This window comes from Theropithecus gelada, chromosome 1 (assembly GCF_003255815.1).
Source record: "Theropithecus gelada isolate Dixy chromosome 1, Tgel_1.0, whole genome shotgun sequence".
Lineage (NCBI taxonomy): Eukaryota > Metazoa > Chordata > Mammalia > Primates > Cercopithecidae > Theropithecus > Theropithecus gelada.
This window is the reverse complement of record NC_037668.1, coordinates 7,169,381-7,186,242: the sequence shown is the minus strand read 5'-3', so window position 1 is coordinate 7,186,242 and position 16,862 is coordinate 7,169,381. Positions and strand designations below refer to the sequence as shown.

At 36.9% G+C, this 16,862-nt stretch overlaps 1 protein-coding gene across 4 annotated transcripts in view; it reads right to left on the bottom strand.

Moving 5' to 3' along the window:
* The window catches only part of SYCP1 (synaptonemal complex protein 1), a 111,797-nt gene that overhangs the window by 9,155 nt on the left and 85,780 nt on the right, over positions 1-16,862 (bottom strand). For all 4 annotated transcript variants that reach the window (XR_003119900.1, XM_025388565.1, XM_025388571.1 and 1 more), the window contains one exon: positions 1,612-1,671. Coding sequence is in view for 3 of the 4 variants with exons in the window: in XM_025388565.1 (XP_025244350.1) it covers positions 1,612-1,671 (60 nt within the window). In the remaining variant the exon portion in view is untranslated. The remainder of the gene's footprint in view (positions 1-1,611; positions 1,672-16,862) is intronic.

Genomic DNA, 16,862 nt, shown 5'->3' with positions numbered 1-16,862 from the left:
AAGTAACTTGTCCAAACTCAGAAACGTTTGGTAAATTTAACAAGACTTATGTTTCAGTAGTGTTGGAATAAAGTATAGTTTAAAAAAAAAAAAAAAAAAGCCTAGTTAAATTTCTTCGTTTATCATTTTTTTCATTTTGCAACATACATATGGTTCATTTTCCAACATATATATCTAGACTCTCAGATAAAATATATGGCATTTACTAATCTACTTGATAATGGAAACATACAGAATTATACATGAATCAAAACATCTCTATAAGAATGTGATACAAACTTTCATAATATGAACACATTCTAAATTTAGAAAACACTATTGGAGATTAACCAATTTGCTTATATTCATTAGATACTTCCGTAAGTCTATATCTAACCATTCTGGCTAGTTTTATTATGATTATAATTTCTCCAAATATAATGTTTCCAAGTGTCTAGCACAGCGTCGGAAACATACAAAGCACTCAATATTCACTCACAGGTTCAATACATCTTTTCTTTATTCTCTTTTAACCCAAATGTAATAAAATGTAAGGAACTGTTCTCAAACTACTCTGAGTGTCGTTTCCTTCCAGTTTAACTATAATCATAGCAACCTCTGTGGGAACTTAGAAGACTATATCACTATATGTAAAGAAAATTCTTAATCATTTTAACCAAAAATTTGCTAAATCAAAATTATTCTGCAACAATCCTATATTATCAGATAGGTTAGAAGCTGAGGGGTATTCTTCTTCTCTATGACTGATGTTTCCTTCCATATGCAGGGAGTACCACCAGGGTAACATTCCAAACCTCTTCCTGGTTCCTTAGGGGAGAAAAAGTTACTTAATGTGATTGGTGAATTTAAAGAAAGCGAGAAGTTGGTCACATACAGCTCAATCTCTTCCTTATTCCTCCTCTTGAGAACTAAAAGAATTACACATAAATTCTGCTCTACTCCTTTATAACCTAAGTTTTTCAAGACCAGACGATCAAGTGGGTAGACCTATGCTATTTAAGCTCTACTTGTGACAGTAGATAAATTTTTCTAATTTGGGATTTCAAGATTAAGAGATCCTCTTGCCTTCAAATATAAACTGCATTCTCCAGTATTTAAAATATTGATACTTTTTAATAAAGTCTTCAATAATAAAAATATTATTTTTATTCTCCCTTGTCTTTCGCAGTTGGTTCGGAACATAAGTGAGGAAAACAGGATGTCATTTATTATGCCCCCTCAAAACCCAAAATTAGACATAATCTAAATAAGTTTTAGAATTGTTTATGAAAATATTTTGCCTCTAACATTAAAAAAATTTTAAGAAACACAGAAGTACCTAATTAAATTAAAACTATAATAAGAATTGTAGAGAAAAACTGAAATCTTTTCTTTCTTCTTTTTTGTTTCTGCATTAGGAAACCTCTAAATCTCCAAATGACAAAAATTTTGAAATTTTTAGCTAAAATGCTTTTGAATTAATAAATAGAAAGAAATAATTTAGGAAATGAAATTGTATGAAATATTTAAAATGCTATTGCTATTTTCCCACTTATAACAAAAAAATCATTTCTAAGTAGATGTTAGAAAATGAATTTATATTTTAAAACTATGAGAATTATATGCTCTTACCTTGTCTTTTTTTTCTTTAAGAGTAGCTGTGTTTTCTTTTGCCTCTCTTTTGAGTTTTTCCTATTAAAAATAAATATCAAGTATAAATAACATAATCACTATGATCACAAATGAATATTATCAAAATCTTTTTAAATGAGTATTAACAAAGAAAGATGACTAACCTCTCAATCTTATAAAGTAATAAAAAGAAAAAAAGAAAAGTTAGTTCCTTTCTACAGAGGTATTATTTGGTTTTGATTATCTTTCCCTTTATTCTAATCAGTCTGTAGTGTATATCTGCAGACTTTTGAATAAGTCTCTTAAAACTCTGAATGTCAGCTTTCTTATTTGTAAAATAAAGTTAATGGAACAAATTACAGAATGAGAGATACGCACAGGTAACTAAGCTGTGAAAAGTTGCAAAAAGATCTAAAATATTGTGAGCCTTTGCAGGCAGAATTAGATTTTTCCATGCATGTTGAGAAAAGGTGCAGTTCAGTTAGACTTTCAATAATGAACAAGTTTTCAACAGGGGATAAGTACAGACGAGGGGTAAAAGGAAAAACTAAGAAGCAAAAATCATCACATGAATAAATACAGAAAAGAGCACAATACTTAGGAAATAATACGAAACTTTTGCTGAAGAATAGGGTATGTGTATAGTCAAGATAAAAATGGAAAGGAGAGCTGTGGTCAGATTGGAAAGAGTGATATGCTAATATCACTAGATAGAATTTACTCAGTAAGATAAAAGAAAAGCCTGGCCTACATAAATGAATATGTAGGGTGCCTGTAATATGACAACCATCTGAAGAACAAAATTTTTACAACTCCAGGGAGTATTAGATGTCTTAGAAAGTAAAAATCTCCAAGTGTGCAGAACTTTAGGCAGTAAAACTTGCCCATGATGTCTATGCCAGTATCTATCCTCACTTAATACCTTGCATACACCATGTTATCTCTCCCGCAGCATTGCTCCTAACCACAGAACTCACTTCACTATGAAAGAAGCTGGCTGCAAACTGATGTAATAGTATTTACTACTGTTCTTATTATGTATCCTATCATCTACCAATGGTTGATCTTCAGTTATAGTGACAATTGGAATGTATACGCTAAGGGGCTGGCATGCTGTCTTTTAAGACAAAGTACATTTCCTAAACCAGCAATATCGTAATGACTCTCAGAATATGTATCTTGGCTTCTAGAGGACAGAGAGAGAAACCATTGCCCACAACTGCACTGTCTCTGCAATTCTGACTTTTCCTGGTCTGCAGATCTTGGTAAAGTCTGTTCTAATAAAATATATGTTTCCAAGGTGTGAAACAGTTCATACAAGAATGTGCATCTTTAGTGGTAGCTAAATAATCATCAGTTCCCTTAGACCAAAGAGATGGCCATACCTTTAAGGTTCCTATTTAATCTGAATAAGTAAAATATGCCAGTAATATGGCCTGGCAAACACAGGGTTGACTTGAGCAACCAGAGTAGATAATGACAGCCTTGTGAACAAATTTTGGATCTAAATAAATTTATCAGCCTATAGCCATTTGAATAAAAAGGAAGCCTGGTACTCTAGTGGAAAAGTTCTGAAATAATATAACAAATACATACTACATCCTTCCTACTATATTATGCACTAAGGATTAAAATATTAAGACATGGGTAATTGCACATCAACTAACTTAATTCTTGGGAATCTATAATGCCACTATTTTTTCACTAATCAGAGTGCAAGCATATCAGTGTCAAGCAATAATTAGAATTTTATCAGAGTCTACCTCATGGTGAGCCCATGGAACCATAAACCTATCTTGTGCTCATTTTTTTAGACTCTAAGTATATAGTTTGAAGAAACTCAATAAAAGGAATAATCCCCATGTTTGTTCTGACCACAGAGTAAGAGATTTTAAGGTTGAAAGGACCAACTAGAACACTTTGAATCTCTCTCTCCATATCAAGATAGTAAACAAATTTCACATTGCTAGGCAGAGATTAAGGCCCCATTAAATTAATGAAAGATACAGGAAAAATGATTTATCATAATCCCCAAAAGCCAATCTATTTTAATTAGAAGTCAAGACGGTCATCTAGTAACAGTTTCCTATACCAATGGGCTTATAGGTAAAGTGGGGATTGTCATATTAACTGGCAACTTGGAAAAAAATTGCATATAAAAGATGAGCTGAATCTATGTAAATATAAAGCTCAAGTTAAAGAGATATAGGAATCATAGTTAAATAACAGAATATACATTTTTATCAATCTTGACAATGTAGAATAATAAATACTAAAATTGTATATGCAGAGGAATATGAAACAGGAGACAGTATTAGATACATTATTTTAAAATATAAAGGTAATCAATAAACTAATTTAAAAGGCTACATACACCTTCCAAATCAACCAACGTAAGACACACTCACACACACACACACTCTTTAGAGAATAAGGAAGAAAATAAGTACTACTATGTAATGAAAAATAAGATGATAAAAACATTATTAAAATATATAATCAATGAAGAGTTAATATCCAGAATCTATAAGCAACTCCTACAACTCAACAACAAAAAATTGGATTAAAATTATTATTAATCCAATTCAAAAATGGGCAAAAGACTTGAATAATTAAACCACCAAAGAAGATATACAATGTCCAACAGGCATATTAAAAATAGTCACCATTGCTAGTCATACAAGAAATGCAAATCATAGCCCCATGAGATATTGCCTACACACATTAGGATGGCCACTATCAAATGAACAGGACATAACAAATGCTGATGTGAAGAAATTAGAATCCTTATGCACTGTTGTGTGGGAATGTCAAATGGTACAGTCACTATGGCCAATATAGAGGTTCTCAAAAAATTAATGATACAGTTGCCGTATGATCCAAGAATCCCACTTCTGGAAATATATCCCAAAGAATTCATAGCAAGATCTTAAAGAGATAGTTGCACACTCGCTTTCATTACAGGATTATTCACAATAGCAAGAGGTAGAAGTAACTCAAATGTCCATCAAGAGAAAAATAATAAGGAAACTATGGTATATACATATAATAGAATATTATGCAGTCTTTAAAAAGGGCATCCTGTTACATACTACAACATAGATAAACCTTGAAGACATTATGCTAAGTGAAATAAGCCAGTCACGTAAACACAAATACCATATGATTCCACTCATATAAAGTATTCAAAATCAGAAACAGAATGTACAAATGCCAAGGACTGGGAGGAAGAGGAAAAGGGAACTCGTGTTGAATGGGTATAGACTTTTAGTTTTACAAGATGGAAAACTACCAGAGATCTGTTGCACAACAAGGTGAATATACTTAACACTGCTGAATGGTACATTTAAAAAGTGTTAAGATGGTGCACTTAATGTTATATGTTTTTTATCACAATAATGAAGTTAAAGTACAAACCATTCAACTTACGCATATCAACATAAAAATGCTAAATAAAATATTGGCCAGCATAATCTAACATCATATTTTAAAAATACATGATGACCAAAGAGAGTTTATTACAGAAACATAAGAATAATTCAAAACTGATACATATCACATCAACAAATACAATCAGGAAAACTAACCTATTAGTCAAGAAAAGACTCTTGGGTTACAGATTCAATCAAGGTTAATAAAAAATACACAAAAACACAGGAGACAAATACAATAAGAAAGTGAGGGTCACAATATGAACACCAGATAAAGCTGATTTGGGGGCAAAAAGACAAAAATAAAGTATACTATTTCCAAAAAAAAATGAATTAGTATAAACTTTTGTACAACAAATAGTATTCATCAAAATATGCAAGGCAAAATTAGTAGAGAATTCAAAAGGAAGAGAAAGATAGTAGTAATAGAACCCATAACTCCTTTTAGCTCATGATTGATCAAACAGAAAAAATATATAAGAAATTTAAAGTATATATAATTGAAATGCAATAAATCAAACTTCTTGGTAAAGACGGTAAAGTCAGATTACAAAATCTTCCTTCTCCTAAACTAACAACAACAACAACAACAAAAAGCAAGAGAGGAAGAGAGGAAAAGAAACAAAAGTAGTTAAAAACTGGCAAAAATACATTCAACAACAAAATCATACAATCTCATGCTATAATCTCTAATACTAGTGAGGCTTAGTAAGAGCCACAATATACAATTGTGCTCATTTGACCCCACTCACTGTGGCTCCTCACCCTATTACTACTTGTAGAGTATTGGTGAAAGAAAATGAAAATATATAATAATGAAAGTAAAGGTCACTAATATACCTGAATTTTGTAAGAAGAGATTTGAGGACATAAATAGGCAATCCAGGAAAAAGATGCCTAGAAAATGCATAATGAGTGATCAGTCGGAAAAACCACTTAAGTTTATATTTTGGTCTCTCTCGATTGGAGAAAGGAGGCACAACCATAACCATAAAGAATTAGTTATCCTTGCCAATAAACAGAACATACTAGAAATAAAGTCAAAAGATAAACTTCTTGAACAGAAGATTCCCCTATAAGAATACAAAGCACAAAAGGAGACTCACTAAGAGCACCAGGTAAATTTTATCTTTTTCTCTGGGCTCCTCTCATCACCCTGTAAGTGGAATATCCCGAATCATGATATTTATATCTTTGCACTCACAAAGCTGTGCAAGTGACGTAACAGAGCTTGAAAAGACTGGTAAAATGGCCAAAATAAATAACCACAGCTTATCCTATCAGACAGACACACAGGCCCCAGGGCTCTACACTGAGCTGGTAAAAAGATCTGAAGCCTGAGGAAAACACATAACAAGAAAACTACAAAACACTGGACTTAATCTGCACTATAGACCAAAAGGATCTAATAGATATTTATAAATATTTCATCCAACAGTTGCAAAATAAACATTCTTCTCCTAAGCACATGAATCAATCTTAAGGACAGACCATATGCTAGCCGCAAAACAAGTTTTAAACATTCAAAAATGGAAATCACATCAAGTATCTTCTTTGACAACAACGAAATAAACCAGAAATCAATAACAAAGGGAATTTGGGAAACTATAAAATCACATGGAATTTAAACAATATGCTCCAGAATGACCAGTGGGTCAATGAGGAGATTAAAATGGCAATCAAAAAATTTATTGAAACAAATAATTGGAATAAAACACAACAAAATCTATGGGATACAGCAAAGGCAGTACTAAGAGGGATATATACAGCTATAAACATCTACATCAAAAAAGAAGAAAAACTTCAAATAACCTAATTACACATCTTAAAGAACTAGAAAAGTATGAGCAAACCAAACCCAAAGTTAGTAGGAGAAAAGAAACAATAAAGATCAGAGCAGAAATAAATGAAATTGAAGAAAATGATACAAAAGATCAATGAAACAAAAAGTTTATTTTTTTGAAAAGATATACAGAAAGACAAACCGTTAGCCAGACAAACTAAAAAAAAAAAGAGAGAAGCCTCAAATAAATAAAATGAGAGTTGGAAAAGGAGACATTACAATCAATACCACAGAAATTCAAAGGATCGCTAGTGGTTACTATGAGGTAAATATATGGCAATATTTTTAAAACCTAAAAATAAATAAATTCCTAGACACATACAATCTACAAAAATTGAACCATGAAGAAATCCAAAACTTGAAGAAATCAATAACAACTAGCAAGACCGAAGCTATAATAAAAAGTCTCCCAACAAAGAAAAACCTAGGACCTAATGACTTTACTGCAAAATTTTACCTAACATTTAAAGAAGAATTAATACCACCCCTGCTCAAAGTATTCTGAAAAACAGAGGAGAGGGGAATACTTCCAAACTCATTCTATGAGGCCAGTAGTACCCTTAAACCAAAACCAGACACAAAGACACTTAAAAAAAGAAAACTAAAGGCCCATAACCCTGATGAGCATTGATGCAAAAATCCTCAAAAAAATATGGGCAAACCAAATTCAACAACACATTAAAAGATCACCATCATGGCTGTGTGATTTATCCCATGGATGCAAGAATGATTTGACATACACAAATCAGTGTGATATATCATATCAAACCATATGATCATTTCAATGGATGCTGAAAAAGCTTTTGATAAAATTTAGCATCCCTTCATGATTAAAAACCCTCAAAAAAAACTGGGTATAGAAGGAATGTATCTCAACATAATAAAAGCCATATATGACAAACTCACAGCTAGTATCATACTGAACAGGGAAGTACTGAAAGCTGCTAAAGCAAGATCTCAGCCCTACACACTGGAGGTCTGGATATAAATTTGGCTCTGTTGGCTGTTGTGGGAGTACAGAGGGAGTGAAACTGGCCTTGCTGGCTGTGTGGGAGCTGGGTGAGGCCTGTCAATGCCAGCTTTCCCCCTACTTCCCTGGCGACCTGTACAAAGCATCAGAGGCAGCCATAATCCCCCTTGGAACTTAACTCCATTGGCCTGAGAACCACTACCCCACCCCTCACAATGGTGGCAGCAAGCCCCGCCCAAGTAAAGTCTGAGCTCAGAAACGCCTAACCCTGTCCCCACCTGATGGTCTTTCTCTACCTGACCTAGTAACTGAAGACAAAAGAAATAAACTCATGGGAGCTCTACGGCTCTGCCCATTACCTGAGAAACCTGAATACTTATCCAGGTGATCTTAGGCCAAGCTTGTATCCCTCCACACTACCATAGATGATGCTCTCTTGAAGGCAACACCACGTGGCTGGAGGCCAACCAACTCAAAGCATTACAGCAACTCTTAACAGATCAACCCTACTCCGAGGAAGGGGAAAACAACAGCTAATTCCACCACCTGTAACACCCTGGCCAACCAGAGGTCCTGAATCTGTTCACGTCACAACTTCACTGCCAGCATAACCAGCATTTGAGAAAACCAGCACACTAAACAAAACTACAAGCAGGGACTCTCACAGAGTCTACTTCACTGCCCTGCTACCTCCACCAGAGAAGGTGCCGGTAGCCACGGCTGAGAGACCTGAAGACGAATCACATCAGAGTACTCTTTTCAGACACTCCCCACTACCAGCCTGGAGCCTGATAGCTCTGCTGGGTAGCTAGACCCAGAAGAGCAGTAACAATCACTGTGGTCATGCTCTCAGGAAGCCCCATCCCTAGGGGAAGGGGGAGAGCACCACATCAAGGGATCATCCCATGGGACAAAAGAATCTGAACAGCAGCCCTTGAGTCCCAGATCTTTCCTCTGACATAGTCCATCCAAACTAGAAAAAAAAAAAAAAAGAACAACAATTCTGGTAATATGCCAAAACAAGGTTCTATAACACCACTAAAAGATCACACTAGCTCACCAGCAATGGATCAAAACCAAGAAGAAATCTCTGAATTGCCAGAAAAAGAATTCAGAAGATCGATAAGCTACTCAAGGAGGCACCAGAAAAAGGTGAAAACAAAATTAAAGAAACTTAAAAAATCATATAGGATAGGAGTGAAAAAAAAAATCTCCAAAGAAATAGATATCATAAAAAAAAAATCATAGCTTCTGGAAATGAAAGACACACAGAAATGCAAAATACACTGGAAAGTTTCAACAACAGAACTGAACAAGTAAAGGAAAGAACTTTAGAGCTCAAAGACAAGGCTTTCAAATTAATCCAATCCAATAAAGACAAAGAAAAAATGGGGGCAGGGGGCTGGCAAGATGACCAAATAGAACAACTCTGGTCTGTAGCTGCCAGTGACACCAATGCAGAAGGTGGGTGATTTCTGCATTTCCAACTGAGATACCCAGTTCATCTCACTGGGACTGCTTAGACAGTGGGTGCAGCCCACAGAGGGTGAGTAGAAGCAGGGTGGGGTGTTGCCTCACCCAGGAAGCACAAGGGACCAGGGAACTTGCTCTCCTAGCCAAGGGAAGCTGTGAGGGACTGTACCATGACGGATGGTGCTATGCAGCCCAGATACTACACTTTTCTTATGGTTTCTGCAACCCGCAGACCAGGAGATTCTGTTGGGTGCCTACACAACCAGGGCCCTGGGTTTCAAGCACAAAACTGGGTGGGTGTTTGGGAGGACACCTAGCTAGCTGAAGGAGTTTGGTGTTTTTTTTTTTTGTACCCCGGTTGCGCCTGAAACTCCAATGAGACAGAACCGTTCACTCCCCTGGAAAAGGGGCTGAAGCCAGGGAGCCAAGTAGTCTTGCTCAGTGGATCCCACCCCCATGGAGCCCAACAAGCTAAAATTCACTGGCTTGAAATTCTTGCTGCCAAAACAGCAGTCTGAAGTCAACCTGGGATGCTTGAGCTTGTTGGGTGTGGGGGAGGGGAGTCCATCATTACTGAGGCTTCAGCAGGTGGTTTTCCCCACACAGTGTAAACAAAGCCACTGGGAAGTTCAAACTGAGCAGAGCCCACTGCAGCATGGCAAAGCCGCTACAGCCAGACCGCCTCTCTAGATTCCTCCTCTCTGGGCGAGGCATCTCTGAAAGAAAGGCAGCAGCCCCAGTCAGGGGCTTATAGATAAAACTCCCAGCTCCCTGGAACAAAGCACCTGGGGGAAGGAGCACCTGTGGGTGCAGCTTCGGCAGACTTAAATGTTCCTGCCTGACAGCTCTGAAGAGAGCAGAGGATCTCCCAGCACAGTGCTCAGCTCTGCTAAGGGACAGAATGCCTCCTCAAGTGGGTCCCTGAACCCTGTGCCTCCTGTCTGGGAGACACTTCCCAGGGACTGACAGAAACCTCATATAGGAAAACTCCAGCTGGTATCTGGCAGGTGCCCCTCTGGGATGAAGCTTCCAGAGGATGGAGCAGGCAGCAATATTTGCTGTTCTGCAGCCTCCGCTGGTGATACCCAAGTAAACAGGGTCTGGAGTACACCCCTGGCAAACTCCAGCAGACCTACAGAAGAGGTACCTGACTATTAGAAGTAAAACTAACAAACAGAAAGCAATAGCATCAACATCAACCAAAAGGACGCCCATGCAAAAACCCCAACTGAAGGTCTGCAACATCAAAGACCAAAAATAGATAAATTCATGAAGATGAGCAAAAACCAGAGCAAAAAGGCTGAAAATTCAAAAAACCAGAATGCTTCTTCTCCTCCAAATGATCACAACTCCTCACCAGCAAGGAAACAAAACTGGATGGAGAATGTGTTTGATGAATTGACAGAGTAGGCTTCAGATGGTGGGTAATAACAAACTCCTCCAAGCTAAAAAAGCATGTTCTAACCCAATGCAAAGGAGCTAAGAACCTTGATAAAAGGTTACAGGAACTGGTAAATAGAATAACCAGTTTAGAGAACATAAATGACCTGATAGAGCTGAAAAACACAGCATGAGAACTTCATGAAACACACACAAGCATCAATAGCCAAATCAATCAAGAGGAAGAAAGGGTATCAGAGACTGAAGATCAACTTAATGAAATAAAGTGTGAAGACAAGATTAGAGAAAAGGAATGAAAAGGAACAAACAAAGACTCCAAGAAATATGGGACTATGTGAAAACACCAAACCGACATTTGTTTGGTGTACCTGAAAGTGACAGGGAGAACAGAACCAAGTTGGAAAACATACTTCAAGATATTATCCAGGAGAAATTCCCCAATCTAGCAAGACAGGCCAACATTCAAATTCAGGAAATACAGAGAACACCACAAAGATACTCCTTGAGAAGAACAACCCCAAGACATATAATTGTCAGATTCACCAAGGTTGAAATGAAGGAAAAAAATCTTAAGGGCAGCCAGAGAAAAAGGTCAGGTTACCCACAAAGGGAAGCCCATCACATTAACAGTGGATCTCTCTGCAGAAACCCTACAAGCCAGAAGAGAGTGGGGGGCCAGTATTCAACATGCTTAAAGAAAAGAATCTTCAACCCAGAATTTCATATCCAGCTAAACTAACCTTTATAAGTGAACGATAAATAAAATCCTTTACAGACAAGCAATGATGAGGGATGTTGTCACCACCAGGCCCGCCTTACAAGAGCTTCTGAAGAAAGCACTAATTATGGAAAGGAAAAACCGGTACCAGCCACTGCAAAAACATACTAAAATGTAAAGACCATCAACACTATGAAGAAACTGCATCAACTAAAGGGTAAAATAACCAGTTAGCATCATAATGACAGGATCAAATTCACACATAACAATATTAACCTTAAATGTAAATGAGCTAAATGTCCCAATTAAAGGACACAGACTGGCACATTGGACAAAGAGTCAAGACCGATCAGTGTGCTGTATTCAGGAGACCCATCTCACGTGCAAAGACACACATAGGCTCAAAATAAAGGGATGGAGGAATATTTACCAAGCAAATGGAAAGTAAACAAACAAACAAAAAAGCAGAGGTTGCAATCCTAGTCTCTGATAAAACAGACTTTAAACCAACAAAGATCAAAAAAGACAAGAAGGGCATTACATAATGGCAACAAGAAGAGCTAACTATCCTAAATATATGCACCCAATACAAGAGCACCCAGATTCATAAAGCAAGTTTTAAGAGACCTACAAAGAGACTTAGACTCCCACACAATAATAGTGGGAGACTTTAAAACTTCACTGTTAATATTAGACAGATCAATGAGACAGAAAATTAACAAGGATATTCATGACTTGAACTCAGCTCTGGACCAAACTGTGGATCTAATAGACATGTACAGAACTCTCCACCCCAAAGCAACAGAATATACATTCTTCTCAGCACCACATAGCACTTATTCTAAAACTGACCACATAATTGGAAGTAAAACACTCCTCAGCAAATGCAAAAGAACGGAAATCATTATAAACAGTCTCTCAGACCACACTGCAATGAAATTAGAACTCAGGATTAAGAAACTCACTCAAGGCTGAGCACAGTGGCTCACGCCTGTAATCCCAGCACTCTGGGAGGCCGAGGAAGGCCAATCACCTGAGGTCAGAAGTTCAACACCAACCTGGCCAACATGGTAAAAACCCGTCTCTACAAAAAGTACAAAAATTAGCCAGGCATGCTGGCACATGCCTGTAGTCCCAGCTACTTGGGAGGCTGACACAGGAGAATCACTTGAATCTGGGAGGCACAGGTTGCAGTGAGTCAAGATGGCACCACTGCACTCCAGCCTCGGTAGCAGACTGAGACTCCATCTTAAAAAAAAAAAAAAAAAAAGGGATCTCACTCAAAAACACACAAGTACGTGAAAACTAAACAACCTGCTCCTGAATGACTACTGGGTAAGTAACAAAATTAAGGCAGAAATAAATAAGTTCTTTAAAACCAATGAGAACAAAGACGCAATGTACCAGAAGCTCTGGGACACAGCTAAAGCAGTGTTTATAGGGAAATTTATAGCACTAAATGCCCACATCAGAAAGTGGGAAACATCTAAAATCAACACCCTAACATCACAATTAAAAGAACTAGAGAAGCAAAAGCAAACAAATTCAAAAGCTGGCAGAAGACAAGAAATAACTAAGATCAGAGCAGAACTGAAGGACACCAAGACACGAAAAACCCTTCAAAAAAATCAATGAATGCAGGACCTGGCATTTTGAAAAGATTAACAAAATAGATAGACTGCTAGCCAGACTAATGAAAAAGAAAAGAGAGAAGAATCAAATAGACACAATAAAAAATAATAAAGGGGATATCACCACTGATCCCACAGAAATACAAACTACCATCAGAGAATACTATAAATACTTCTACACAAATAAACTAGAAAATCTAGAAGAAATGGATAAATTCCTGGACACATACACCCTCCTAAGACTAAACAAGGAAGAAGTCAAATCCCTGAATAGACCAATAACAAGTTCTGAAATTGAGGCAGTAATTAATAGCCTACGAACCAAAAAAAGCCCAGGACCAGATGGATGCACAGCCGAATTCTACCAGAGGTACAAAGAGGAGCCAGTACCATTCCTTCTGAAATTACTCCAAACAGAGAAAGAGAGACTCCTCCCTAACTCAGTTTATGAGGCCAGCATCATCCTGATACAAAACCTGGCAGAGACACAACAAAAATAGAAAATTTCAGGCCAATATCCCTGATGAACATTAATGTGATAATCCTCAATAAAATACTGGCAAACCGAATCCAGCAGCACATCAAAAAGCTTATCCACCACGATCACGTTGGCTTCATCCCTTGGTGGTAAGGCTGGTTCAACATATGCAAATCAATAAACATAATCCATCACATAAACAGAACCATGTAAAAACCACATGATTATCTCAATAAATGCAGAAAAGGCCTTTGATAAAATTCAACACCCCTTCATGCTAAAAACACTCAATAAACTAGGTAGTGATGGAACATATCTTAAAATAATAAGAGCTGATTATGACAAACCCATAGCCAATATCATACTGAATGGGCCAAACCTGGAAGCATTCCCTTTGAAAACCAGCACAAGACAAGGATGCCCTCTCTTACCACTCCTATTCAACATAGTATGGGAAGTTCTGGCCAGGGCAATCAGGCAAGAGAAACAAATAAAGTTCATTCAAATAGGAAGAGAGGAAGTCAAATTGTCTCTGTTTGCAGATGACACGATGGTATATTTAGAAACCCCTATCATCTCAGCCCAAAAACTCCTTAAGCTGATAAGCAACTTCAGCAAAGTCTCAGGATGCAAAATCAATGTGCAAAAATCACAAGCATTCCTATACACCAGTAACAGACAACAGAGAGCCAAATCATGAGTGAACTCCCATTCATAATTGCTACAAAGAGAATAAAATACCTAGGAATACAACTTACTAGGATGTGAAGGACCTCTTCAAGGAGAACTACAAACCACTGCTTAAGGAAATAAGAGAGGACACAAACAAATGGAAAAACATTCCATGCTCATGGATAGGAAGAATCAATATCATGAAAATGGCCATATTGCCCAAAGTAATTTACAGATTCAATGCTATCCCCATATCAAGCTACCATTGACTTTCTTCACCATATTAGAAAAAACTACTTTAAATTTCATATAGAACCAAAAAAGAGCCTGTATAGCCAAGACAATCCTAAGCAAAAAGAACAATGCGGGAGGCATCACGTTACCTGACTCCAAACTATACTACAAGGCTACAGTAACCAAAACAGCATGGTACTGGTATCAAAACAGATATATAGACCTATGGAACAGAACAGAGGCCTCAGAAATAATGCACACATCTGCAACCATCTGATCTTTAACAAACCTGACAAAAACAAGAAATGGAGAAAGGATTCCCTATTTAATAAATGGTGTTGGGAAAACCAGCTAGCCATATGCAGAAAACTGAAACTGGGCCCCTTCCTTACACCTTATAAAAAAATTAACTCAAGATGGATTAAAGACTTAAACTTAAGACCTAAACCCATTAAAAACCCTAGAAGAAAACCTAGACAATACCATTCAGGATATACGCATGAGCAAAGACTTCATAACTAAAACACCAAAAACAATTGCAACGAAAGCCAAAATAGACAAATAGGATCTAATTAAATGAAAGAGCTTCTGAACAGCAAAAGAAACTATCATCAGAGTGAACAGGCAACCTACAGAATGGGAGAAAAATTTTGCAATCTATCCATCTGACAAAGGGCTAGTATCCAGAATCTACAGGAACTTAAACAAATTTACAAGAAAAAAACAATCCCATCAAAAAGTGGACAAAGGATATGAACAGACACTTCTCAAAAGAAGACATTTATGCAGCCAACAAACATGAAAAAAGAAGATCATCATCACTGATCATTAGAGAAATGCAAATCAAAACCACAAGGAGATACCATCTCACACAAGTTAGAATGGCAATCATTAAAAAGTCAGGAAACAACAGATGCTGGAGAGGATGTGGAGAAATAGGAATGCTTTTACACTGTTGGGGAGTGTAAATTAGTTCAACTATTGTGGAAGACAGTGTGGTGATTCCTCAAGGATCTAGAACCAGAAATACCATTTGACCCAGCAATCCCATTACTGGGTATATACCCAAAGGATTATAGATCATTCTATTATAAAGACACACGCACACATATGTTTATTGCAGCACTATTCACAATAGCAAAGACTTGGAACCAACCCAAATGCCCATCAATGATAGACTGGATAAAGAAAATGTGGCACATATACACCATGGAATACTATGCAGCCATAAAAAAGAATGAGTTCATGTCCTTTACAGGAACATGGATGAAGCTGGAAACCATCATTCTCAGCAAACTAACACAGAAACAGAAAACCAAACACCACATGTTCTCACTCATAAGTGGAAGCTGAACAATGAGAACATATGCACACAGGGAGGGTAACATCACACACTGGGGTCTGTCAGGGGGTAGGGGGCAAGGGGAGGGATAGTATTAGGAGAAATACCTAATGTAGATGACGGGTTGTGCAGCAAACCACCATGGCACATGTATACCTATGTAACAAACCTGCACATTCTGCACATGTATCCCAGAACTTAAAGTATAATAAAAAAGAAACAAAAAAGAAAAAATACTTTTAAAAAATGAACAAAGCCTCCAAGAAGCTTGGGATTATGTTAAACAAACAAACCTAAGAAAAATTGGTGTTCCTGAGGAAGAAGAGAAATCTAAGACTTTGGAAAATTTATTTGAGAGAATAATCAAGGAAAACTTCCCTGACCATGCTAGAGATCTAGGCATCCAAATACAAGAGGTTCAAAGAATACCCAGGAAATTCATTGCAAAAGATCATAATCTAGGCACATAGTCATCAAATTATCTAAAGTCGAGATGGAGGAAAGAATCTAAAGAGCTTTGAGGCAAAAGCATCAAGCTAACCAATAAAGGAAAACCGATCGGATTAACAGCAGACTTCTCAGCAGAAACCTTACAAGCTAGTAGGGACTGGGGTCTTATCTTTAGGCTCCTTAAACAAAATAATTATCAGCCAGTAATTTTGTATCCAGTGTAACTAAGCTTCAAAAATGAAGAAAAGATAAAGTCTTTTTCAGACAAACAAATGCTGAGAGAATTCACCACTACCAACCTAGCACTACAATAACTGCTAAAAAGAGCTCTACATCTTAAAACAAAACCCAAAAATACACCAAAATAGAACTTCCTTAAAGCATAAATCTCACAAGGCCTATAAAACAATAACATAATGAAAAAAAATCAAGGATTCAGGCAACAAATAGCACAATGAATGGAAGAGTACCTCACATTTCAATACTAATGTTGAATGTAAATGGCCTAAATGCTCCACTTAAAAGATACAGAATAGCAGAATGTATAAGAATTCACCAACCAAGTATCTGCTGTCTTTAACAGACTCACCTAACACATAAGGACTCAC